The 24,828-nt window shown below is 44.9% G+C and overlaps 1 protein-coding gene and 1 long non-coding RNA gene across 4 annotated transcripts; both read left to right on the forward strand.

Moving 5' to 3' along the window:
• Positions 1-160: 160 nt before the first annotated feature.
• On the forward strand, positions 161-13,228 carry LOC309345314. 2 transcript variants are annotated; one of them, XR_014158181.1, is made up of 3 exons: positions 161-548; positions 3,061-3,118; positions 13,122-13,228. It is a non-coding gene; the product is annotated as an uncharacterized lncRNA (long non-coding RNA). The 2 variants fall into 2 exon arrangements; XR_014158182.1 differs by lacking the exon at positions 13,122-13,228 and adding an exon at positions 9,855-13,109.
• Positions 13,229-15,548: 2,320 nt separating this feature from the next.
• Positions 15,549-23,789, forward strand: CDKN2C (cyclin dependent kinase inhibitor 2C). 2 transcript variants are annotated; one of them, XR_014157359.1, is made up of 3 exons: positions 15,549-16,609; positions 21,803-23,622; positions 23,663-23,789. XR_014157359.1 is itself a non-coding variant. In XM_081865344.1 (2 exons), exons 1-2 carry the CDS (start codon positions 17,070-17,072, stop codon positions 22,196-22,198), a joined length of 525 nt encoding a protein of 174 aa, XP_081721470.1. In that variant the 5' UTR covers positions 16,932-17,069; the 3' UTR covers positions 22,199-23,789. The 2 variants fall into 2 exon arrangements, 1 of the variants encoding a protein (XP_081721470.1); XM_081865344.1 differs by lacking the exon at positions 15,549-16,609 and adding an exon at positions 16,932-17,198 and having other exon boundaries at positions 21,803-23,789.
• The last annotated feature ends 1,039 nt before the right edge of the window (positions 23,790-24,828 follow it).

Consider the following 24,828-nt stretch of genomic DNA (forward strand, 5'->3'; position numbering starts at 1 on the left):
GCCTTGCAAGCGGCTGTCGCACATTTTGCCTGTCATTGAGGTCGCAAAGAGACGCTTTCCGGCCGCCACGTGACTCGTCCTTCTGTCAAATGCTCGCAAGTGGCCGGAGGGGGCGGGGAGGCCAGGAACGGGTTGTGTAAGGAGCGGCAGAATGAGCATTGCAAGGAGCAGCAGGGCAGATTGCACCGGGGGCGCCCCGAGGAGCTGGCCTAAAATGGTGCAGGGAAAGAAAGGGAAGGCTGGCGCGGGCGGGTTTCTCCCTCCGCTGCCTCTTCCTCCTGCTTCCTTGCAGAAGGGAAGGGGGCGGCGGAGGAGCTGCCAAGGTGGGCTCGGCAAATAGCTGCTGCTGGTGGAACTGCAGGCGCAGGAGAGGAGGGTTTTGTGGTGCGCTTTCAGAGGAGCTGTCGTAAATTCACGTGCTCTCTGTCCTGTGCCACGGGGTTACTGTAGTGTAGGCCTTCTCCAGCAGAGAGAACGACGAAGACTCTATATCCGGAAATGCAACAGAAACTCCCAACAACTCAAGCCTATATGCGTGTTTCTAGGAAGTAAGTAAAGGGTGCAATCCTGTTCCCAAGGAGCACCGTTACTCCAGAAGCTAGTACGACTTCTAAGTAAAATTCAGTGGGGATTATTTCCAATTAGGAAAGGTTGCAGCTTTTGGGAAGGAGGGCGCGCTTTGTTGTTTTTGCTAAATGTGTAGAGAGCGCTTTATAAATTGTGGCTCTCAGGGTGGCTTCAGAGGCCACGTCTTAACTAGAAGGTGTAAGGATTGCCACTTCTTTTTGATACAGAGTTTCTGTGCCTAGCCTGCATGGTGGACATGAATTCCGTAGGTCATGCTTTTCCCTGGCAATGCAAGCTGATGGGAGCTTTACCTGTTGGATTTTTGCATGTTGTGTAGCTTATGAAGGAGCAACAGCCCGTTCCTGAAAAAAGGTGGCAACTCAAGGTAAACGTGTGAATTTAGCTGTACCAATCACTACCAAACATAATTCTAGCCACACCAATCTCTTGGTGTCTTCCTACAGGGGGGGATAACCACACCCATCTGTATCTTATGGATGGATCAACATGTATTGCATATTATTGAATGAGTGTCAGATCTAAATTAAAATTGAGATATCCACAGGATTACCATGCAGTGACTGTAAAGCACTAACACAAACTGCAGTGAAAAGGCAATCATTCTCATCATAAAGTGGCTGTATCTAGAATTTATATTTCTACTTCCAGCACTGTTTTTCTGGCCAGAACCAGAGTTAAAGAAGATACAGCATTTTGATTCTTAAGTTTTGATCTGGCTGAATCTGAGGCCCTTCATGTGTCCCTTCCACACATGGTCTGGAAGGCTGCAACATGAGAACAGGCCTTTTCAGTGGTGGCTCTCCACTTGTGGAATGCTCTCCCCAACAATTGCCTGGCATCAGTGCTTTTTTCTGAGGGGACGCATACCCCTAAACATTTTGTGAATCTACGTTTGGCCTCATTGAGGGGCAGTATTTCAATATGAATAGGAAAATGAGAGTACCCCTAAACATTTTTTTAGGAGGGGGGGAAAGTACTGTCTGGTACCATCAATAGGTACCAGGCAAAAACATACCTTTTTCATCAGGCCTTTGGCTTTTATTTATCTGTGGCCTTTTTACATAGGTGTGTTGTTTTTATCTAGCTTTTTAAAAATAAAATTGTCTTTCCAATTTTCTAAACTGCTGCTTTTAATGTGTGTGTGTGTTTTGCTTAAAATATTGTAAGTTGCTTTGATTTGCTATGGCAAGACACTAAAAATAAATAAATGACTACTAAATTCCTGATATTCCCCAATTCAGGAGTGTGCCTTGGGTCGTTATGGTATTTGTTTTTTGATAGTTGCACTAAAGACTACTACTGTGACAATTCTCAAGGTGACTCAATATAACCTAGCTTTAAGTTAGACTTTAATAGTGGTGACTGAAAAAGGAGGAACAATGAAGTACTTGATCTGAACCAAGCCCACAACCTATTTTCAATACCAGATCTCATGTCTGGAATGTATAAAGTGCCTTGGTGTGCACTATGCTACTAATACCAGTACCCAGACATACTAAGAAATTATAGGCAGGTTTAGTCAGAGTTAAGTCACACTGATGCTTGGAGCCATAGGCCCACTGCACTACAGTGGTTCCGGGGGAATTTAGTTACAAAAATCAAAACCTGTTGATTCTGTGACGCTTACTTTTACCTAAGTGTGCTAACATAGATTTGCACTGCAGTCCTAAATGAATTAATGTGGAAGTAGATTTCTTTGATATATTTAAGTTTAAATAATTGTGGATTTCATTAGCTGATTGTGCCCAAAATTTTCCTAATATTCCTGATATGGCTGGTGCTCCTGTCAAGGCTCTTGTCCCACTATTGAATGCATAGAGTCATTGACACAATCACTCCTGATTGCCCTCAATGTTGCTGTAGAGAGCACATAGATTGCCTTGGTATTCTAGTGACCTGCATGTGATGAAAGAGGAGCGTTGGTGGCTAGAGCACAAGTGGCATAAGACTCGGTCTGAATCTGACTGGAAACAGATGAGACTACACCATCATGCCTACTTCAGAGCTTACTTCTCTGCCATCAGTGCATCTGCAAGGACCCATCCAGCAGAGCTTTTCCAAGTGGTGAATTTTGCTAGTTTGCCTCACTGAAAAAGTGGGACATATATGCATGAGTATGCCAGTTTATACACTAATTCAGATTATACTACCCATTTTCCAGTTGTTGTTCCTTTAATTTCATTGCTAAACGACAGCTTACCTTTTGGATGGTGATGAAAGCATCTTATTATTTCACATCTATTTCCTGACAGCTTTCAGTGAGACCTGGATTTACCTGCCTAGCGAGCTGAACCTGTCAAACATAACAAAGTCACAGTCTCCATGTTTTGTTTACATGGTTATTATATTCATGTATGCGCTGTTAAGATATAACTAGGATTAAGCAAAGAGTTACTAGAGCAAACAGGAAAATCTTTGTGCTTGGTTTGCTTGACATCTAAATAATGTATCTCTTTCTGATAATTTATCTAGACATTTGGAGTCCTGGGGGAAGAAGCAAATATGAGATATCAGATGCACACACTTTCCTGTGAGTAAGACAGGTTTGGGCACAAACACACTTTCCTGGGATCAAATCCTATTGAACTCAATGGGATTTGCTTCTGTGTAAGATTGCAGTACCATGGAAAGGGTCATATTTCAGTGAAGGAGTACATACTTTTTGAGTTAGTTATTAAATTTATATCCTACCTTTCCTCTCAAAGGAGTCTAGGGCAGCAAATATCAGTGTAAAAACAATACAATTAAAAATAAAACAGCAACATGTTTTTTAAAAAAACCTTATAACAATTACATACTTTCATAGCAATAGTTTCAAGGCCGCCAGAAACAGAAACTTTCAGGCGTCAAATGAAAGGGAAAATAGGAATGTTTTCAAATTCGTCCTGAAAGTTAATGAAGGGGGACAGCCACACCTCACTAGGGAGGGCATACCAGAAATAGAGAACCACCACTGAGAAGGCCCTGTCACAGGTCAACACCAACTGGGAATACCCAGTAGCAGCAACACCAATAGGGCCTTGCATGCAAAAGGTCCCACATCATAGCTGTCAACGTTTCCCTTTTTTTAAGGGAAATTCCCTTATTCCTAATAGGATTCCTCGCAAGAAAAGGAAAAAGTTGACAGCTATGTCCCACATTCAATCCCCAGAATCCTCAGGTAGGGCTGGGAGAGATCCCTCTCTGAAACCCTGGAGAACCATTGCCAGTAAGCATAGACAATATTGTGCTAGATGGACCAATTGTCCAATGCAATATAAGGCATTTTCCTATGTTCAACTGTAATTTATCTTCCTGCTCTGCTTCAGAGTGCCACAGACATGAGGTCCAAGCATAGGGGCATCTTTCTTCTTCTTCTTTGGCGATCACTCATAGCCAAGCAAGATTGTCTTCCATAGACATGGTTTTAACAATGAGTCCATAAGTGACTGTGGAGGCCAATTCTGGACCCACACATCCTTCCACAGTGGGGACATTGGTTTCTGGGCAGGAGTTGATCACGGTGTGGATTTACCAAGCATGCCTTCCTCTTAGGCATCTATGTATAGGCACAGAGAGCGATAACGGGATCTTCCACTGCAGTATATGTTGCCCAGGTAAAGCAAGTAATTAGAACTTCCAGTTACAGAAAATTTCTGTAACTTTAGGTTCACATTGAAGTGAACATTTCACCTGGTGTAATTTTTCATATCACTGCGGCAAGATGATTAGAAAAGCCCTACATCCTGTGACTTTTCCTGCTATGCTGCTATTAAAGATACAGAAATCCCCTCAGGGCCATGCTGAGGCAGTGAAAAATAATTCTACACACAACTGGGTTATTTGCCACCCAGTTGTGTGGAATTGCTTTATGCCAGCACAGCTACCTCCAGGAACCTGTGGTGCTCGAATGGTTATTCCCCACACAATTGGGCTGAATGACACAATAAGTGGCATACAAATATTATGGCCACACCCCACAGAAGTATTTTCACAGCCTTTGTGGGGGTGGTGAAATGTTTGAATCATCTGTTTGGATCTACAAATAATTAAAGGTAAAATGTCAGTGGTAGAAATATACTGATTCATACCTTCAGCTGACATAATTATCTATGAATTTGTCTTAGATAAACAAAACTTATTTGTGGAGGAGGAAGACAAAAGGAGATGATGATGATGATGATGATGATGGTAGGAATTGATACAGAAAAACCTACGTCCTGGAACACTTAGGAACATCAGAAGTTGCCTTATACCAAAACATTGCTTCATTTAGTTGAGTATTGTCTCCACTCTCCAGAGTTTCAAACTGCCCTCAAACTGCCTTCCCAAAATTGTCTAAGCAAAGGGCCAGGCTTTGGGAAGGAAGCACAAGGCTCTAGCAGGGTCCTAGAGCCCTCCCATCTAGTTTCCAAAGCTGAGAAAGCACAAACAGGGCTTTGGGAAGGAGGTGGAAGGACTCTGGGACCCTGTCAGAGCCCTCACGCTTCCTTCCCAAAGCCCAGCACCTCACTCACCCAGCTTTGGGAAGGCAGCATGGGGGGGGGCTGCTTTCATATGTTACCAAGGGCCACCAAAAATGCCTCAGGGCTGCATGTTGGACCACCCTGGGCAGGAGCATACCTTTCATTTCTCTTCTGTTCTCTGTCCTGCATCAACATAATTCACACAAGGTGGAACTAGCGGGAGAGATTCCATGTGCTTGTTAGTCTCACATGTGAAAATGCTCTAAAGAGTAACCTAAGTTTTTCTTCTTGAAAAATTATTAATCTTTGGGTCTCCCATGTTTTTAAATACGGGGGGGGGGGGGCTTATGTTAGGAAGCAGATGGAAACTTTGTACACATATAACAAGTCTGCTTCTATAGCTAGTACAGTATCATTAATCCTGTCTGCCTTGGTCAATCTTCTATGTAATCTATGGTGACACAAAAGCCCCCAAGGTAAAATAACAAACAGACACTAGCTGATTCCGACTGTTGCAGGAATGACAAAATGCTGCAAGAGGTTTAGATTTGTGTTTGGCATTTTAATGACTTCTTGATGCTTTTATCAAGAGATGTATACAAACCCATCCAGAATCCATATGCTTCCTGCTGAACAGCAGAGGCATATGACAGAGCTGAAAACTAAAAACAGAGAAGGCAATTCAAGGTTAACAGTGCAATCCTGTTTGTGGCTACTCAAAATTAAGTTCCACTGAGTTTAATAAGGCTTGCTCCAAAGTAAATGGGTACAAGATTAAACCAGTTATGTATACAGTATATGCTCAGCAATTTGTTTTCTCCACAAAAAGGGACCAGAACATAGGTTGGAGAATAAGAAGGTCCTTTAGGATCCAATTTCAAAAAAAAGGATAATTGAAGGACAGTGGTAATTCTTGATATAAGTTTCTGTTACAGGCTTTTGGTAACTTTTATTAGAACTGACAGGTGATACAGCTCTTGCCCAGAGTCTTCTACATATTTGTAGTGCCCTCCATCAGGGTTTGGCTTTAAACACATTCCGTGATATGCACAACCTGTATCTTTGTGCCAAACAGCGTATATATACTTAGCTGCAAATAAGTCCACCCACACGTTATTACAAAGTGGCTATTTAAAACAAAAAAAAAATTAAAAAGTTGGAAAGCAAGTTTTGAGAATTGGGTGAAAGCCATTCCATTCCTGTCAGCCTTTAAAATTGTTGCATTGTCAACAATGTTGCAATATCATCCACAGACATCAGCTGAGGTTGAGAATTAGTCATTTTCAGTTCCTACAGGCAACACTGAAAGAAAGCTTATAGCCATTCTAAGACATGAATGACTGAAATGGTTCCAAAATGCAAAGAATGAACTGAAATGAGGTGAATGCATAATAGGTAAATCATATGCAGTTTTATTTTATTGTAAATAGAAATGGAGTTCTTTTCCCTCTCATTCAATACAAAATAATGATTTTCCAGAAAACAGGAAAAAATATTATTTACCCTTCAGAATGAGTGTGTGTGAAGAGGGTGGTTTCATCGTAATTCTCATTATTCACTGCCAGTCTCTAACCTCCCACCTAGGGCTGACCAAAGTTATTTTGGTGTCTGAGATGGAACAGTAAATACTCCACTCAAAAAGAAAAAGGAATTCAAGGTTCATAGTACCCAAGCCTAGCCAAGTCCTGCAACCATCTCTCCCAAGACGTTGTTGTGGTAAAGAAGAGGAAGAATAAGAAGAAAATTAATAATGATTATTTTCATATAACATCCACATTACTCTTCTTAATGGCCTCATCCCACCCCTCTGGTGTCATGATGAACCCCAGGACAAAAACTGTAAACCAGAGACAGAATCACCAGCCCTCTAGATGCTATTGGACTACATCTCCCATCATCCCTGACCTTTGGCCATGCTGCCTGGGGCTACTGGGAGTTGGAGTTCAACTAAGGTGTAAAGGTAAAGGACTCCTGAATGGTTAAGTCCAGTCAAAGGCGACTATGGGGTTGCAGCGACCATCTCACTTTTCAGGCCAAGGGAGCCGGCCTTTGTCCGCAGACAGCTTTCTGGGTCATGTGGCCAGCATGACTAAACCACTTCTGGCACAACGGAACACCGTGACGGAAGCCGGAGTGCACGGAAACTACACTGGTATGCTTTTGAAGCTGGGACAGAGCAACAGGAGCTCACCCCATCGGGTGGATTCAAACCACTAACCTTCCAGTCAGCAAGCCCAAGAGGCTCAGTGGTTTAGAGCACAGCGCCACCCGTGTCCCTATCTACATCTAGATGGCTGCATTGGTTAGAGCATGATACTGATAAAGCCAAGGTTATGGGCGTGATCCCTGTATGCCTCTAGGTCCCTTCCAACTCTACATTTGTATGATTCTATGACCACATGTTCCCTACGACTACAGTATGTCTTCTGTGCAAGACTCATATTATATGTGTGTTTAAATACAATCCCTAGCTGCTAGGAATTGCCTACCAGATCAAGGTGCTCAATAAATGTTTAGTAGTGGTTGCGGTGGTCAAAAGGTGAAGTCATGTCACTGAATAAACATTTATGTGTTAACAGCTTGAGCTATGCACATTTCTTCAGAGGTAAGTCCCAATGAACTGACTGTGGCTTATTTCCAAGTAAACATGCAAAGTATTGCTCCGTCAGTAAGGCTATAGACTTTTACTAGGAGGTAAGTTCCCAGTGGAATGTCAGAAGGCTAATAAATAATGTTTAGGATTGCACAGCAAGAAGAAAACTACTTCTTATAGTTTTAATGCTGGTATTTGATACAGTGTGCATATACATATATGTGCACATATGCATCCATATACATAAACATAAACATTACGTATTATTACTTACAGCCCACACTTCACCAAATAGTCCCAGGGCACGTTACAAAAATTCCACATTTAAAATAAATGCAACACATTAAATGATAAAATAAAACTATAAAGTGACAAGATAACAAAAGCAAACTGCAGCATCGGATAGCAGTGTACAACAAGGCAGGAGATGAGAAGACATCCATGCAGCCAATAAGTTGGGTAAAGAGGTGCATCTTCACCAATCATTGAAAAGCATACAGTGAAGGTGTAAGATGCCACTCAGAGGAGAGGTCATTCTACAACCCGGGGGCTACCAGAGAGAAGGATCTCTTGAGCACCTCTGATCCTCAAACCACAGATGGGGGTGGCAATACCAACACAGTAGCCCCTGCTGTTCTTAATACCTGATCAGGTTGGTGTGAGGGGAAGCATTATTTCAGATATTTGGGGCCCAAGTCATTAGGGCTTTCTAAGGCAATGTTAATACCTTGAATTGGATTCAGTAGCAAATTGGTAACTGGTGCAAAGCTTTCAAGAACAGCATAATATATATCCAGGCAGAGACATTCACCAACAGCTTTGCAGCTGCATTCTGCACTTGCTGCAGCTTCCAAACTCTCTTCAAGGGCAGCCCCACGTAAAGTGGTGGTAATGGTGCAATCTGTAAGTTATCAGAAAATGGATTACTGTGGCCAAGCTATCCCTACCCAGGAAGAGCCATAGACAGTGAACCAGCCAGAACTGGAAATAGGCACTGCTAGGCACGTAGGCCTCAGGTGACAATAAGTACACCCCCCACAAGCTTTGCACCTGTTTCTTCCATGAAGTGCAACCTCATCCAGAACTGGCTGTCTCCCAGACTTTAGAACCGGAAATGCATAGTGCCTTTGACTTGTCTAGATTCCGTTTCAATTTATTGGTCCACATTCAGCCTATTACTGCCTCTAGGCAATAGTTAAGCACCTGTACTGCCTCTCCTCATTCAGATGGAATAGAGAGATAGAGCTGGATGTCATTAGCATACAGGTGGCAGCTTACTCAAAATTCCCATATGATATCTGTTAGTGGGTTTGTATAGATGTTAAAGACTATGGAGGACAAAACTGAACCCTGGGAAACACACAAGTTAGCTTTCAAGGCAGAAAGCAATGGTCCTTCATTGCTGCTTTCTGAAAATGGACTTGGAGGAATAATTATAACAGTGCCCCCCAGTTCCCAAACTCTGGAGCCACTTGATGATCAACAATATCAAAATCCACTTAGAGATCAGAGGGAAGAAATAAGTTTGCACTTCCGTTTTCTGACAAAGTTCACCAAGGGAATTTCAGTGCCCTATCCTAGCTTAATCCACATCTTCCAAGCATGCTGACAATTGGATCACCACCACCCTCAAGCAATTTGCCCCCAAAGTGCATTTTGGTGACTGAGCAATAGCTGTTCAACATTTCTGGGTCCATGGAGGTCTTATTGAGAAGAGGGCACACCACCATCTCCTTAAGGACCAATGGCTCCATAATGAAGCATTTACCATTCCCTAACAACAAAGCTTCAGCTAACTTCAGCTCACTGTGGAATAAACTTGGAGGGATTCAATTTGTACTCCTTCCCAGCCCATAAATCCAACATCATGGGCCAATATAAAGTAGGACTAACCTAATCTTGAAATCATTTCCCTCCAATCATGTGGCATTACCCAGGCATTCTTATTGAGATCTTCAAACTTGGATCTAATTATAATCAACGTATATATACCCCCTTGCCCCAACCAGCAGACATTGGTGGGCTATTGGAACCAACTCACATCACTTTTGGAAAAACTGGAGACCAAATTCCCTAACATTGAACTGCTAATTGCAGCCAATTTCATTTTATTTATGTATTTATTTATTTATTTAGGATTTGATATCCCGCTTTATCACTACCTGAAGGAGTCTCAAAGCGCTAACATTCTCCTTTCTCTTCCTCCCCCACAACAAACAATCTGTGAGGTGAGTGGAGCTGAGAGACTTCAAAGAAGTGTGACTGGCCCAAGGTCACCCAGCAGCTGCATGTGAAGGAGCGGAGACGCGAATCTGGTTCCCCAGATTATGAGTCTATTGCTCTTAACCACACCACCACACTGGCTCTTTCAATTTCAATGCAAGAGTGGTTAAAGACAATTTTTAGCTTGCAAGAGAACTGGGTTCCGACACTGAGGATCACCTGCCTGAGCTTCTCTCTGGCATACAACATTCCAAAGACACCTATATCAATGATGCCGGAGTTTGCCTTGCCAAGTTGTGTGTACATTTCGACAGAGTAATCCTGAATGGTTCCTTACCAGGTGACCAGCTTGGGGAGTTCACATTCGTCTCCAGGAGAGCAAATAGCATGATCAACTACATCTTAGGCTCCTCTGCTCTGATAAACCAGGTTGAAATCTTTCAGGTGGGAGACTGCATCAAGAGCAATCACCTCCCTGTGGTGCTTTATCTCAGAGTATCTTTGGAACCAACAGCTTTTCACCCTGCCTGCCAGCACACAATTGATCTACCTTGAAGGACAATTGTGCAATGAAGGTCATAAGCAGACTCTCCTATCCTGCTCCTAGCATTAAAGGAATTTACAATACACTTCTGAGACAATCTCCTCCATTCAGCAGGGCTGTGCAGAGGGGCAATACATCAGCAACATCCCTACTCTGTCTGTCAGACCCAACACCAGGAACAATCCTGAATCACAGAGCAATGGAATCTTTGTGGATGACAACTCCCTGCTCCCATCTCACTGGCCTGGTGCTGCACTGAATACCTCCCCAGTTTATTCACCCAGGTGTCAGTAAAACATGCCAGGTTGGTCCCCTCATATATGATTAAACTGTGGGTGATAAATTACTTATTTTGGACCAACCTGGCTTTCAGTAATAGCACCACTAGACCGGGTGAGAGGTTGATTGTGTGTACAGTGATACCTCGGATTACATACGCTTCAGGTTAGATATGCTTCAGGTTACAGACTCCGCTAACCCAGAAATATTACCTCGGGTTAAGAACTTTGCTTCAGGATGAGAACAGAAATCGTGCTCCGGCGGCGCGGCAGCAGAGGGAGGCCCCATTAGCTAAAGTGGTGCTTGAGGTTAAGAACAGTTTCAGATTAAGAACGGACCTCCGGAACGAATTAAGTACTTAACCCGAGGTACCACTGTATCTCCAAATTCTACTAGCTGGAGGGCAGACCATAAGGAGTGATAGTCTTCACGTAACAACCGCTCCTTCTCTGAACCAGACTTCTCTGCCTTCCAATGCCATACCTCCTTCTCCCCATCACAATAGCAGCCCAGACACATCACACTCACCTCTGCTATTGCTTTCAGGGAAGCAACATCATAAAGAGATCAAAGAGCATGTAAGAGCACAGTTATAAGGCTATGACCACATTGGGTGGCGGAGGCTCATCCAACACACCTGATTCCTATAAGCTACATGGCATTCTTCTTATTCACCCTTCTTGCTATCTGCACAGCAGCCAAGTGTCAGCCATCTCTGGCCATGCAGCAGTAACTCAGTCCACACTAGGAAATTAATTTATGTCAGCACAGAAACCCCAGAGTACACCATACCTTGTTTTCTCTCAGGTACTATTTCCCACACAGTAAAGTGCCAAATGAAGAGTGAGTTCGCATTTGTATCAGTGACTGCAAAACCCAATGATGTCTTGCATGTGTGGAAAGACTATTATGGAACATCTGCTTTTACTTTAGACTCAATAGAAGCAGTTCACATGTTCAGCTGTGATGTTTTTGAGTAATATAGTTGCCTGTGTGAATAAGCCTTAAGAGTACATGAAGTTTATATGTGGGCATATTCCACATTGCTACAGGGAGTTGAACTACATTCAAAGTCGAAACAGAATGACGGTATTTTTATTCTAATGAGAACCAAACTTGAACCATAATTGGAACCGTCTTATTGAACCTGAATTGGAGCTAAGACCAAAAAAAAAAAAAAAAGGTTTTGGATCACTAGTTAAGAGAAGTTCAGCATCTTTTTTTTTTCAAATTAAATATGAAAAATGTTGCTAAAGTCAAGGATAATGTTGTTTTCATTATAAAGCATGACTACAAATAACTAATAGACCTCAGAGTGCTACCAGAGGTCTGCCCCACTATAATGAGAATTGAAAGAGATTAGCCCACTAGAGTAAAGATGGGGAGGAGGAAGCGAAACTGGCGCAAGATGTACACCGTATGTGATAGCATGCCTCAGGCACTCTCCCCAACAACACCACAACACTGAGAAAGAGGTGTAATGCTGTCTGATTCCAGGAAGATAGTGGCTCACCAGTTTTACTATACAAACCATTTCCTGTACACACAGCTTAGTTCAGGTATCATCTATCCCCAAATACTTTGCTAGCGAATCAAGAGGCAAAAAGCACTGCTTCCCACTCCCACACCTTCCCAGCAGCAGCTCTCCTTAACTGCTCCCTAACAGTACGTTCAATTCTGATTATTACTATTATATTTTGCTTCACAGGAAGAACGTTGGTTTTAAAAAAGTTAGCGCAAATAAACAAATTGACAGTATTTTCCCCTGGCTTATTTAGTCACAACCTGGACCCAAACCCTATAAAATGCACCTGAAACTAAAGTTTGAAAGGGCAAATACAAATGCTAGTTTGGCTGTTTGAGCTTCCAGGTTTACGACCCAATCCTATGGCTCTTGCAGCACCCAACCAAGCACAATAAATTGGAGATAACTACCTAAGACCACACCAACATTAGCACAACTGATATCAGATGCAGGATAGGACACAATTATCATTGTACTAGCACTTTTGCTTGTGCCACTATGCTGGTGGAACTGGCTGAGCCACAACGCTGCATCAGCACAACAGCGTAGGCTGATATTACTGAGCCAACATTGTTCTCCTCTGTCAGATATAATACAGCAAGTGTAGAAAAGGAGCACAATCAGGAGCAGGTCACACAGTTGCACCAATAGGAATCAGGTTGGGTCATGTTCTATCCCAAGGAGGCCTCTTAGATACTCTGAACTGATCTACATTTGCGTGTCCAGCCTACATCATTTCAGTGGGATAATAGGCATAATGGAATTGCAACTGACAGTCAAGTTCAATGGACCTGACATAAGACGTCACTCATTGTAAGCCACACAATATGCTACTAGAAGAACAATTGTTTTGATTACCAATCATGGGGTGCAATCTGACACTTACAACCATACTTTCATTCATTATTCGCTTTCCCCCTGTAGCCCCCTACACACCACCAAGAACTGTTCCAGGTGGACCCCCAACCCTCGGAGCAAAATTTGAGAGTGCATGGAAGCAGGGATGCCAACTGGAATAAAATATCGGGGGGGGGGCAGGTGAGTCCCACCCTGCATATTGATTACAATAGGTGGTGCACACACACCACCTGAATGTCAATGCCCATCAACTTTGGGGGTGGTGCCCCCGAAAATATTTTATTGGGGGAGGGGCAAAGGTACCTCAGCCCCTTGGAGTTGGCTCCTATGGTTACAGTGACTGCTGTGGCTGTAGAGACCAATATGGGAGAGGATGTTTTGTTGCAGCTGGGGCAGATGTGCTGATGCAGGTGGACCATGGTGTTTATCCTTTCTGTGCTCCTCCCAGCGATCATTCCTCCCCTGGTCACTGCTGTGAATACACAACCAGACTGATTGCCTCCAGTTGTTGTGGTTGTCTACAAGGTATTCCCCCACAGTAGACTTCAAGTTGACAGCCTTTGTGTCATGTTTGGGCCTGGTGTCTGAAGCCAGTAGACTCCTTCGAAAGCAACTGAAATGCAAGTAGACTCTGTTGAAATCAATTATATTTACCTCTATGTAAATATATTTAGCACTGGAGTGTTAAGAGTCTTGACTCACCTCTCAGGCCTTTGATTCACCCACCTGACCCATCTACCAACACAAAGACTAGGATATAGGAATTAATGTCTTAACAGGGACAACAAAAATTGGAATGTTGGTAGTTTTATTTGCAGCAAAAAAAAAAAGTTTGTCCAGAACTCTCCAACTCTGTTTTGGTGCTGAGGTTCAGCTTTGGAGCATGTTAAATAATAAAGAAAATGTCTCTGAAAATATATTGTGTGTAACAATTACTGTCCAGCCTTATATATCAACTACTGGGTTTATTCCTACTGACACAAACTAAATGTACTTTAGGCCTTGGGTCCCAAATGTGGTTCCTGTGGGCACCAGAGTTTTTGAGACTGGTAGCTTGCAAGGGCACTGCTATTTTCTTGTGTTTTCTTTTTCTTTTTTCACCATTGGTTGGCTGTCTGGAAAGCAAAATGCAGGCATGTAGCCATCCTCTCCTCCCTTTCCCTAGAAGGCCTCTAGCTCTAGGACCCATGTGGGCATGTTTTACCTGCTTTGTTTGTGGGTGTTGCCTGCTTTTTCTTTCCTTTGGTGGGGAGCTGGTTTGTTTGATGGTTATTTTTTAAATACTGCTTAGTTTTGCCTGTTTCAGTCGTGCCGTCTCCTTATTTTGTCTGTGCTTTATTTGTTTTTGGGTGTGTTGGTGTTGCTTATAGCTGTGATATGTGTTTCTGGGTATTTCATGGTGCTTACATTATAGGTTTCCAAATGTAACCCAGGCCCAGAAACGGTTGGGAGTCCCTGATTTGGACTTATTTAGCACTTTTGAGTCAACCTACCTTTCAGAGAGGACAACCTGTCTGGAGTTCATTCCTGGATTCTGTTTCTTACTTATTTTAAAAGGACATGTTGAATTCACTTGATTCTGCAGCTCACTTAGGTTTGGTGCAGCTCCCATGCCTCATAATGTTTAGAAAACATTTCAATCCACCTATATGAGGGGCATCTAAACACTTTTTGCCCTACTGCCTTTTGTCTTGTACACCAGGGCGCCTCTCTTTCTCATTCCTGCACTGGAAATAAGCAGCAATGCTGACAAACCCGCTTTCCATTTTCTCCAAGGTGTAGCAGTAGACACAAGTCTGGCGGGAGGGCAACGGGGTGGGGTGGAGAGAGAGAGAGAGAGAGAGAGAGAGAGAGAGGTGAACGTTTTTTCGTTTGCTACAGTCGGAGCAATCTGACATTGACCCTTCAACGTGACCTTGTCTGGGCCGTCTCCTTAGTAACGGAGACCCAGCGAGAGAAAACCTGCAGATCGCCTCCTTTAGCTACCTTTCTACAGGTCTGATGTCACTATTCCCGGGTAGCAAGGGGTGGGTGGGTGGGGGGCTGTGGAAAAGTAAAGGAATATTCGAGGAAGATATTAGCTATTTTGCTTCGCGGCGAGGGGAGGAAAAAATAAGATTGTGGCGCGGAGGGCACACTCACTACACGTAGCCTTAACTTTTGGCCCGCCTCCTTTACCCTTCTCTGCGCTGATCTGGCAAAAAATCCCTGCAAGCTTAAGAGAGAGAGATTAAAAAAAAAAAAAAAAGAAGCGTGTTTGCATCGTTTTGGCGGCTTGGCGTGTATCTAGGGCTAGAGAAGAGATCTTCAGTGACGTCAAAACCCTATAGGGAGCCCTGGAGATGACAGGGGCTTGGGCGGGAGCGGGGTTTGGGATCGGTACGAAAGGTAGATGCAGCAATGGCAAAGCAGCAAGAAAAGGGGCACGCGCGCGCCAGCTTGTGCTGGGGGGGGGGGCGCGATTTCCTTTCAAGTGCGCGGCATAAGTTCATGCGAGCCCCAGGCCCTCCGCGAGAGCAGGCAGGGCCCCGTCCGTTCGTCCGGCAACGCGGGACAGGGAGGCCTGCTGCTGCCCGCCAACAGCATCGGGAGGAAGAGGCGAGTGGGAGGCGCCCTCGGCGGGACTCGCCCTCCCGCGCAAGGCCTTCCTGCTTTTGCCGGCAACTCGCTGGCGCCTCCTTAAATCTCTGCCGTTAGAATGTGGGCGGGTGTTTCAAGTCAAAGAGCGCTCAAATGTTTTTCCTTTTCAAAAAAAGCTGATGCGGGGGGGGGGGGTGAGGAAAGAGAGAGAGAGAGAGAAAGAGAGGGAGGAAGAAGAAGAAGAAGAAGAAAGAAGAAGGAGACCGAGAAACGGGGAAGCAGCAGCAGCAGCAGCAGGAGGAGGAGGAAGAGCCGGCTTTCCTGGGCTGCGACCGGCGAAGGGCTCCTGCAGAGGGGGCTGCTTGCTTGCAAAGAGCCGGGCGAAGAGTGGCGACCCCGGCAGGCGCTTTTTGCAGGAAGCTGCCTTTGCCTCTCCGCAGCCTTTTCCAGAGCGATGCGAGGCAAAGGCTCCTGTCAAAGAAACGGCGGCAGCTCCTGAACCGCCGCCCCCCGGCACCTCTCTCTCCCTCGCTGCCGCCCGCGGTTGAATGAAGGCGGGTAAACCAGCAGCGGAGCGACGCCAGGAGAGAGGCGCGGACGCTCCAGAGAAACGGCGGCGGCGACTCCTCTCCCGCGCGCGCCAGTGCACAGACAGGCTGGAGATCGCTGGCGACCGCCGAGCTCCGCCCGAAGCATGCCGCCGCCGCCGGGTCCACAGAGCCCCCGTCGCCCTTGGTCGGGTGGCGCGGAGCAGGGGGGACTCCTGCGCTTCCAGCAACCTCGGGGAAGGGAGGCAGGGAGGGAGGGCAGCCGATCTGGCAGCTCCGGCTGCGGTTAACTCCTTCGCTGCCGCTGCCTGGAGGAAAGGAAGGTCCTGGGGGCTGGTTTGTGCGACCCCCGCGAGACTACGAGGGGAGGTTCTTCGGCGGAAAGGATTGCGCGTCGGATCTCGGGCGTCCCCGTTGGAAAGAACGGTGAGTCCTTTCCTTTTCCCCCCATCTCCGCTTCCCTCCTTCCCTCCCCGCCTCCACCTTGTTCTTCACCTTCTCTGCTTCTCCTCGCACGTTTGGCTTAGCGCGGCCGTGTTTCTCTGGCCGCGTACTACACTGGCTGCAAGGGTACATATCAATTTATTTCCCACTGGCCAAGGTCCTCCAGGAGGGGGGGAGCGTTGTGCGTGTTAGAGGTGCAGAGATCTGCTTTTCAAGCGGAGCTGCAGCAGTGTGCGTCACGTGTGAACCCAAGGGGCGGGCTTTTGGCAAGGAGCTTCTTTACGAGTATTTACTACAAGGTCTACTCCAGAAGATTAACATCCCCACTCCTTCTGTCAGTTTCCGATGCCATGCCCGGCTAAAAAGAGCGATAGTAATAATAATAACAACAATAAAAATTGCAAGCGCAAGTCATCTGCTCGCTGCCGATCGTCCGCAAGGAATGGCCGAACCTTTTGCGAATGAGTTGGCGTCCGCAGCTGCCAGAGGGGACCTAGCGCAACTTATAAATTTGTTGGAAAATAATGTAAACGTCAATGCACAAAATGGATTTGGGAGGACTGCGCTGCAGGTTGGTATCCAGACGGACAGAGGCAATCTTTCGCCACTAGGTGAACTGGTTTGACGGGGACGCGAACCGTTTTTAAGAGGGGAGGAAAAAAAAAACACCCAGCATTTTTTAAAAAGCGAGTTGGTTGCCATATTTTATAACTTTAGCGGCTCCAACTCCCTAAAGTGACGTACTTTAAGTAAAACTGGTCAGTAATGCTTTTTAAGAATTCTCTGTAGACTAACTCGTCCACACGTTAATTCGATTTTTTTTTTTAAAAAAGAAAAACAACCCTTTTTCTGGGGCAGGGAAGCAAGTGGCGGAGGGGGGAGGGGGAGGGAACGAAACCATCCGGGCTAGGTCGTCTTTCACTGCAGGTCGGTAAACACCTCCTTTCTATTCTTTGAAATCCCGGTTATATGTTTAGCTTTCTAAAAGCGGGGGTGCTCTCTTGCTGATGGGAGCGAGGTCAGTGTGGGGCTTCACTCTCCTGCTCTCTTTCCCTCTCTCCCCGCGGTGATCGCTCCCCCCCCCCAAGTTTACTATCTGCACTGCATAGCTAAGATGTACATTAAAATAGTTGGGCGATCTGAATCTCTGGAAAGACAGTGCCCTGGATTATTATTTTTAAAAGTGTTTTGGTGGATCGCTAAGCGGCGAAGATTTCCTTGCCGTAGGTACCATCCTTGTATACACCCATTTCCACTGTTTAGATTTAGAGGCGGCAGCTGGAGCCCTTCCAGTTCCTAAAACCCTGGACCCGCTGAAAGATGTTTTCTTTTAAGAACATCGTATAACGGTGCTGAAAGTGTTACAATGCACGAGGGAAAGAAAAGTGGGGGGACAGTCAAGCAAGAGATGTGGAAACGTAGGTGAAAGCCTGCGACTGGGTTTTTTTGATGTGTTTTTTTGTGCCAGGCAGAGGATCAAGAGTGCAGTTGGGACTACTGATTAGGTTTCTCAAAGAAAAGGGATTTGTGCTTTAAACTACAAAAAGGTGATCCACATGTCTCATATGTTGGTGGGTGCTAAAGAGAGAGAGAGAGAGAGAGAGAGAGAGAGAGAGAGAGAGAGAGAAACAGAAGCCCCCTTTTGTAAGGGAGTTAAAAAATAATAATAACCCTGCCTGTGAGCTATCTCCCCCCCCCCCCCACTTTACAATTCCTTTCAATAATCCTTAAATTATTTCCTTTTCTGAGAGCGATGACAATGCCCAGAGGTCTTCTAGGCTCTTTTTCTTCTACCGACCTACAAATAGGAAAGCTTCAAGGCCCACAGGGCCGGGAGGTTGTTGAGTAAAGCAGGGTCAGGGTGTGTGTGTGTGTGTGTGTGTGTGTGTAGGTTTCTGCCTCTAAAATGGATCTCCAATTTCTCTTCTAAGTGAAGAACCAACGAGTTGTTGCAGAAGCAGATCACAACAATTGAATGGCACATTTTGCCATTTTTAAAAATAATTGCAGGGGTGTATTTTCTAGGCAGAGATGGATCAGGGAACTCTCTTGGCTGCCCGTGTATCTTTTCCAACACCCACTTTTTATTGCTCCTTCATCGTAAACAAGGATTTGACGCACGCTACCAAATGTGCACACACACAAACGCACACACTCCTCTAGAATAAAAGCTAAACATAGAAGGGGCTGACTGCTTATTTTCAGTATGTATAATCCAGAGAAAACTAGTGGGTGGATGATAGAATTTGAGAAAGTTGATAGTCAACACAGTCCCCAATATTGCTTACTCTATATTATACCAAAGAAAGTGAAAACACACTTTGGCTTTGGTCCTCTAGCTCATCCAGACAGCATTTTGCTATTATTTTCTCTGACCTTTTCTCCTTCCTCACCTTCTGCATTTTGAATTTGCATGTTTTAAAGCAGGCCTCTCTCTCTTTTAGATTTGGCCAAGGTCAGGTTTTCCCTCCTAGGCCTTTTCTTTCGTATCTGTCCCCTTCCCTTGTCAAAACAATACTACATCAGCAACCTGCACATCTGAAATGGTATACTAAATGAAACTTGTTCCACATCCTGATCCTGCTTTCCTTACTTACCTCAAATTGCACAAGGTGTCATAAGGCCCTGCTGAGTGAGAGTTTAAAATCTTTCGGGAGTACCTGTTGTGTTGGAGGTGTTGGGAAGCCACTCACCTTGCTGAGTGTTTTGCAAATACTTAACATTACTATTAATTTCCAGAAGACTTAGCAGTCCTCCTGGCTATTTGCAGCCCAGACCTGCCTGAGAGAAGTCAGATGCTATACAGCAAAGCATGCAGGTATCGCCTAGTCAATATTCCACATTGTAGATGCCATTCACACTTACTGCTGTTGTATCGTCTGGTGCTCACTTCCCCACCCACCTCAACAAAGTTTGGGCATACTTATTTTTACAGCTCTTTCCAGTTTTGTTTACTGTAAGTGTTCCCCCTTGTTTATGCAAAGAGTGGAAGGCAAAATTCCTTGCAGTAGAAAATTGTATGGAGCAGATAGGCAGACAGACAGATAGCTATTCCTTTCGAGAAGAGTGGGTAGAACAGAGCTGGGGGTGGGGGGTGGAATTGAAAGCAAATAAGGAACACATCATGCTTCAAAACTGGCTGTTCCAAAAAGAAAAGAACTTGACCGAAACATAACCTTCAGTGTGTGATATTACAAAAGAACTGACTGCAATTTCCCCCGAGTCATTGTGAAGATTCAGAATGCCTGAGGGTCTCTCTGAACGAGGCAGACCGGCTCCTGTGCTGAAAAATATTATGCAGGTTCCATATTTCAATTTTTAAAATTATTTATTTTAAAATGGCAATATCAGACTACCTTTGCCTTAGCAGGAAGCAGTAGGAATGATGCTGAATCATCGGAGCCATCCTTTTAGTGGCAGTTGGAGTGCTTTCACAAAAAGTAAAAAAAAAGGGGGGGAGGACCTTTAGGGAAGCCAACAACCTTTGAAAACTTTTCCATTCAAACAAAGGCTAAGAATTTGAGGGATATGTTTGTCCCTCTCCAATTATTAGAGGAAACCAGGATGTGTGTTCATTTGCATTCTTGTGATTATAGAGATACCAAATGAAACTAAGATTGTGATCTTCTTATGCACTCTTACTTGAAATTAAGGCTAACTGAATTCAGTAGAAGACTCTTCTGAGTAAAGACATTCATGAGGGTGCGCTGTCAACAGGTGTGGCACACCTGCTGTTCTCAATTATTCATGTGTCATCTTTTTAAAAAACAAGCAAACTTTTTAGTCTAAAATATAGACCTAATAGGGTTGTGTTGTAGCTCTCTGCCAAGGCAGGAGCAGAAGAGCTCTGATCCTAGTACTATTCCAATCCTCTCATCTCATCATTGGAACTGACTTTCACCTTTCATGGAGTTTTCTCCTTTCCCTGGCTCAGTCTGACAGAGTTTCCTTTTGGGTCTGACTCCATTTTTTTATTTCCGTGTGTCATGCCCCCCCCGCACCCCCCCCCCAAGAAACACATCTAAAGTAAATGCCCCAAAGCTTGCATTTCTACCAACAAGTCAGTGCTGTTCAATGTATTATCTCAACCTGCTTATGTGCCTTTGACTTCTGATATCATCTGTTCTGATATGACTAAATCGCACTTGAAGGTTAACAAGGGGGTGGGAAGAGTGGGATTATTGAATCCTTACGTGACTCCCGACCGTGGTGGGATGTTTGGGTTTTTTGTTTTTTTAATTACAATAAACCAACTGCTAAACAGACGCTTTGTCCGCCCCACCTCATCATGAGGACGAAGTATCAAGATGGGAAACAGTTTTATCTCAAGACCTAGTTATTTCACTCGAGGAAACGCGTCTAGGGTATAAAACCCCTTGGGTTTCAGTGGGACCGGCTCCCCAAGGCTGAGGTCAGCGCGCAGGGGCTGAGGGGAATCAAATTGGCGGGGAAAACAGACGGAGGTTCCCTGAACGTTTTCGCCCTCCGCCCTCAGGATCCTCCGTCGAAATCGTGTCAGCATGTTGCCAATAAACATATATCCGCACGTTTTAAGTAGGTCTGCCGCTTCAATTAATCCCTGTTCTGCGTCAGATACCCTCCCTCGCGACTCTTCTGGGGTATTGAATCCTTCGTAACCCTAAGAGGAAGGAATATCCCCCCATCGCCTCAGTAGAATTTTCTCCTTTAATTTTGTTTCCCCCCCTCCCAGCACAGGAATTCTGAGGGGCAATGGTGACTGGGCAGGTGGAACTTCTCCATCACCTGCCTGGGAAAAGACCTGAGCCTCTGCCTTTGTCACCCGGCTGTTAAAAGCGGGCTGGGGCGGGATGGCATCCCTTAGGAAGGGAGGCAGCGGAGCCCCGAGGACGGAGCAGTCAGGGGAGCTCGAAAAAGATAACAGCTGGCGCCACCTTCTTCCACCAAAATGCTTGTTTTCAAGGTGTAGGGAAGGCAGTGGATAATCGTTAGGTGCGCCCCCCCCCCACGAGCCCTCGACCCAGTGAAATACAAATCGATAGGCTGGGTTCTCCGACCCAGGTCAAGCGACGGCTCTCTGAGGTAAGGACGCCCTAGGGTGCTATGGTGAGGTACACGCTCGCGTAACGTGTGAACGCAACTCAGTCGTGTGCTTTTGTTTCCCTCCCCCTTGTCTTTCCCGCCTTCCCCCGTCAGGTGATGAAGCTGGGGAACCCGGAGATCGCTCGGCAGCTGCTTCGGCGGGGCGCCGACCCGGACCTGAAGGACCGCACCGGCTTCGCCGTCTTGCACGACGCGGCGCGCGCGGGCTTCCTGGACACGCTGCAGACTTTGCTGGAGTTCAATGCGGACGTGAACGTGGAGGACGCCGAGGGCAACCTGCCCTTGCACTTGGCCGCGCAGGAGGGCCACCTGCCCGTCGTGGCCTTCCTGCTGGAGCGCACGGCCAGCCGCGTGGGGCACCGCAACAGGAAGGGCGACACAGCCTACGACCTGGCTCAGCTCTACAGGAGGAGCGCCGTCGCCAAGCTGCTCGAGGGCCGCGCAGGAGGCAGCGGGCGGACGGAGGGCGCCGACGGCAGCGGGGACTGAAGCCCCCGGCCGCGCCTGGCTGGCTCGCTCGGACTCCGGCAGAAGGAGGGAGAGCTTCTGCCTTCCCTGCCCACCCTCTCCCGCCCCTTCTCCCCCTGTCCCGTCTCTCCATCTTAACCAAACCACACCAGTAAATATTGTAGGTCTCTTTCCATTACATTGCAGACGTGGGGGTGATTTTCTTTCTTTCTCTGGAAGAAGAAGAAGAAATATCACGCCAGTAGCAGCAGCTTTTCTCAAAGGCGGGAGAATAAAACCAGCCTGACGGCCGGTGGCTTTCTCTCTCTCTCTCTCTCTCTCTCTCTCTCTGTCTCTCTCTCGCTCTTTGCCTCTGTCTCTCTTAATTCTTTTTTTACTTGGTTTATTCCGTCCCTTAAAAAAACAAAAAACAACCCTCCCCTGCCAACACAACTTGTATAAGGACCCTCTTTATGTTTGCAGATGACTTTCCTCTTTCTTCTTCTTTTAAAGATCTTTGAAAGTTTACTGTGATTTCTCCTCCCCTCCCCTGAATATCATCTTGCCTAACAAAGGTTAAAAGAATATGAAAAAACACATGAAGGAGTGTGTGACATGATGTGAAAAGGGCTTCTTTGCCCAAAAGGGGGAGAAAGAGGGAGGGGAATAATAACTTTGGTTGTGTTTAGATACATCTAGATACTTAACTAGATGGTGACACTAACAAAAGCTTTTGATTTTGTATTTCTTGCGATTGTGGCTGCCATCCTAAACCATTTGCAGTGCAGTCCTATATGTGTGTATTCAGAAGGAAGTCCCACTGAGTTCAATGGGGCCAAATCCTGGATTGCAGCCTTGATTTGAAGAAAGTAATGTTGAAATCATTGGGATTTACTTCAGAGTAAACGTGTTTAGGATTGAGGTTTAGTGGGTTAACAGAGTGTGCCTGTGCTGGTGCAGGGGAGGGAGAGAAGCAAAACGTGTCTGGGTGTTTGTTTTAATGTCGAAGGTTCAGGAATTCATCAGAAAAAAGTATTTGTTTTTTATAGATTTGTTTATAAAGATCAGTTTTCCCCTCGCTGAATTCCACATGAATAAGGTTTTACCAATTTGCTTTTCACAAAATGATATTATGACCACAAACACAGCAGTTTCGAAAACCGACCTTGCAATATGGAGATTAATTCATAAGATTAACTTGTGTTTACTGCCTTTTGGGGAGTGCTCCAAGAACGAGTCTTGTTTGGTTGAACACCATTTACTCCAGATAGTTCCATTTGTTCTCACATAATGAAGCCAGAACAAGAATGTCTTGTTATGGGTTAAGATTTGAAAACCGAGGTCAAAGCCTGCTTTTAGAAAGTCAGTGAATCACTTTAAACGTCATTATACTGAATAAAAGCTGAAGGATTTAAAACATATTTTAAAAGCAAAAATGAGAAGGGGGAAGTGATTTAAAATGGACTGTTTTAGTTCTGGTTTTTAAGCTTTCCAGTAGAAAAAAAGGAAGGGTGTTAAAAACATTTATTTTGCATAGGAATAAACTACAAAATCTATAAGAGTTTTATCACATATTTAAAATGCTCTCACTTCTGATACTGCTTTCTGATTAAAAGCCTCAATGTGTTGCGAAGTTTGGAGGATATCTGTTTTTATTTTCACCGTGTTCAGCAAATAACTTCTTTTTTTAAAAAAATCAGACATGTCGCAGGACGGGGTGTGTGGCCCTGTGAACGAAAGGACACATTGAAGGATGTGATTATCATAAACATGGGGGAATGTAGAAGTGTTTTAATTCAAGATTTTGGGTTGCTACTTCCAAGAGCGCAACATAGCCAGCTCGGTGTCGTTTCCCTGTCTGCGAAACTGTAATATTAGGCTTGAGAAATTGGTAAGATTTGCCCCCTTCCCCATTTTTTTAAAAAAAGAGTTTTAGAAGTGGCTCCGGACAGTTTTGTTCTCTGCTGAAATGAGTGTCTTATCTGAACTGCACGAGCTTATTCTGCACTGAACCGAGGTTTCAGAAGGGTCAGATTAAAAAACAGCGAGTTCCACCGCTAATAAAAACAGCGACCTTTACTGCAAGCCAGAATTTAACCCAATCATATCCTTTACTGAATGGTCTCTTTTTCTTGTGAAATCAAACTGTGGCCATTTAAAAGCAAACCAGAAGCCAAACGCTAACCCTGGATTTGCCATTTGATAAAGAATCTGATTTTTTTTAAAGGGGGGTGTGTGTGAAGAGTTCTGGTCGGTTAAGCATGCAGTTGTACCAGCTTAATGAGCTTTAAAGGTTTTAGCTTTGGTTATCCAAAAAGCTAAACTATTAATATTCGAAGCTGGTGGTACATATAGTGACAGGCCTTTTAACAAGCGACAGGAGTTGGCTAATGGGTTCAAAAACAAAACACGGAGAGACACAAAATATAGTCAAATTTGTCATTGCTTTGCATTATTCGCGCAAAAGAAACGTTATGAACTCAGCGTGGTTTCAGAAATGAGTTTTACGGTTCCAGGGCTGTAAGGCCAGAAGAAGAGGAACACTCATTTTTAAACAAGCAATAAAACCCCAAAGTTTCAGCATTATTTTTAGCCGACAATAACTCTTGCCCTGGATATTGTCCGTCTAAAAGCAAAGAATGTGGATTTAGTCTCATGACAGACCTAACCAA

Source organism: Podarcis erhardii (genome assembly GCF_964252035.2).
Source record: "Podarcis erhardii genome assembly, chromosome: 6".
In the NCBI taxonomy this organism is placed as follows: domain Eukaryota; kingdom Metazoa; phylum Chordata; class Lepidosauria; order Squamata; family Lacertidae; genus Podarcis; species Podarcis erhardii.

What these genes read in the sequence shown, in the direction of transcription:
- CDKN2C (XM_081865344.1), top strand. Translation starts at nt 17,070, where the DNA reads ATGGCCGAACCTTTTGCGAATGAGTTGGCGTCCGCAGCTGCCAGAGGG. An exon ending in TTGGGAGGACTGCGCTGCAG is followed by an intron (nt 17,199 to 21,802) that starts GTTGGTATCCAG and finishes TTCCCCCGTCAG; the next exon opens with GTGATGAAGCTGGGGAACCC.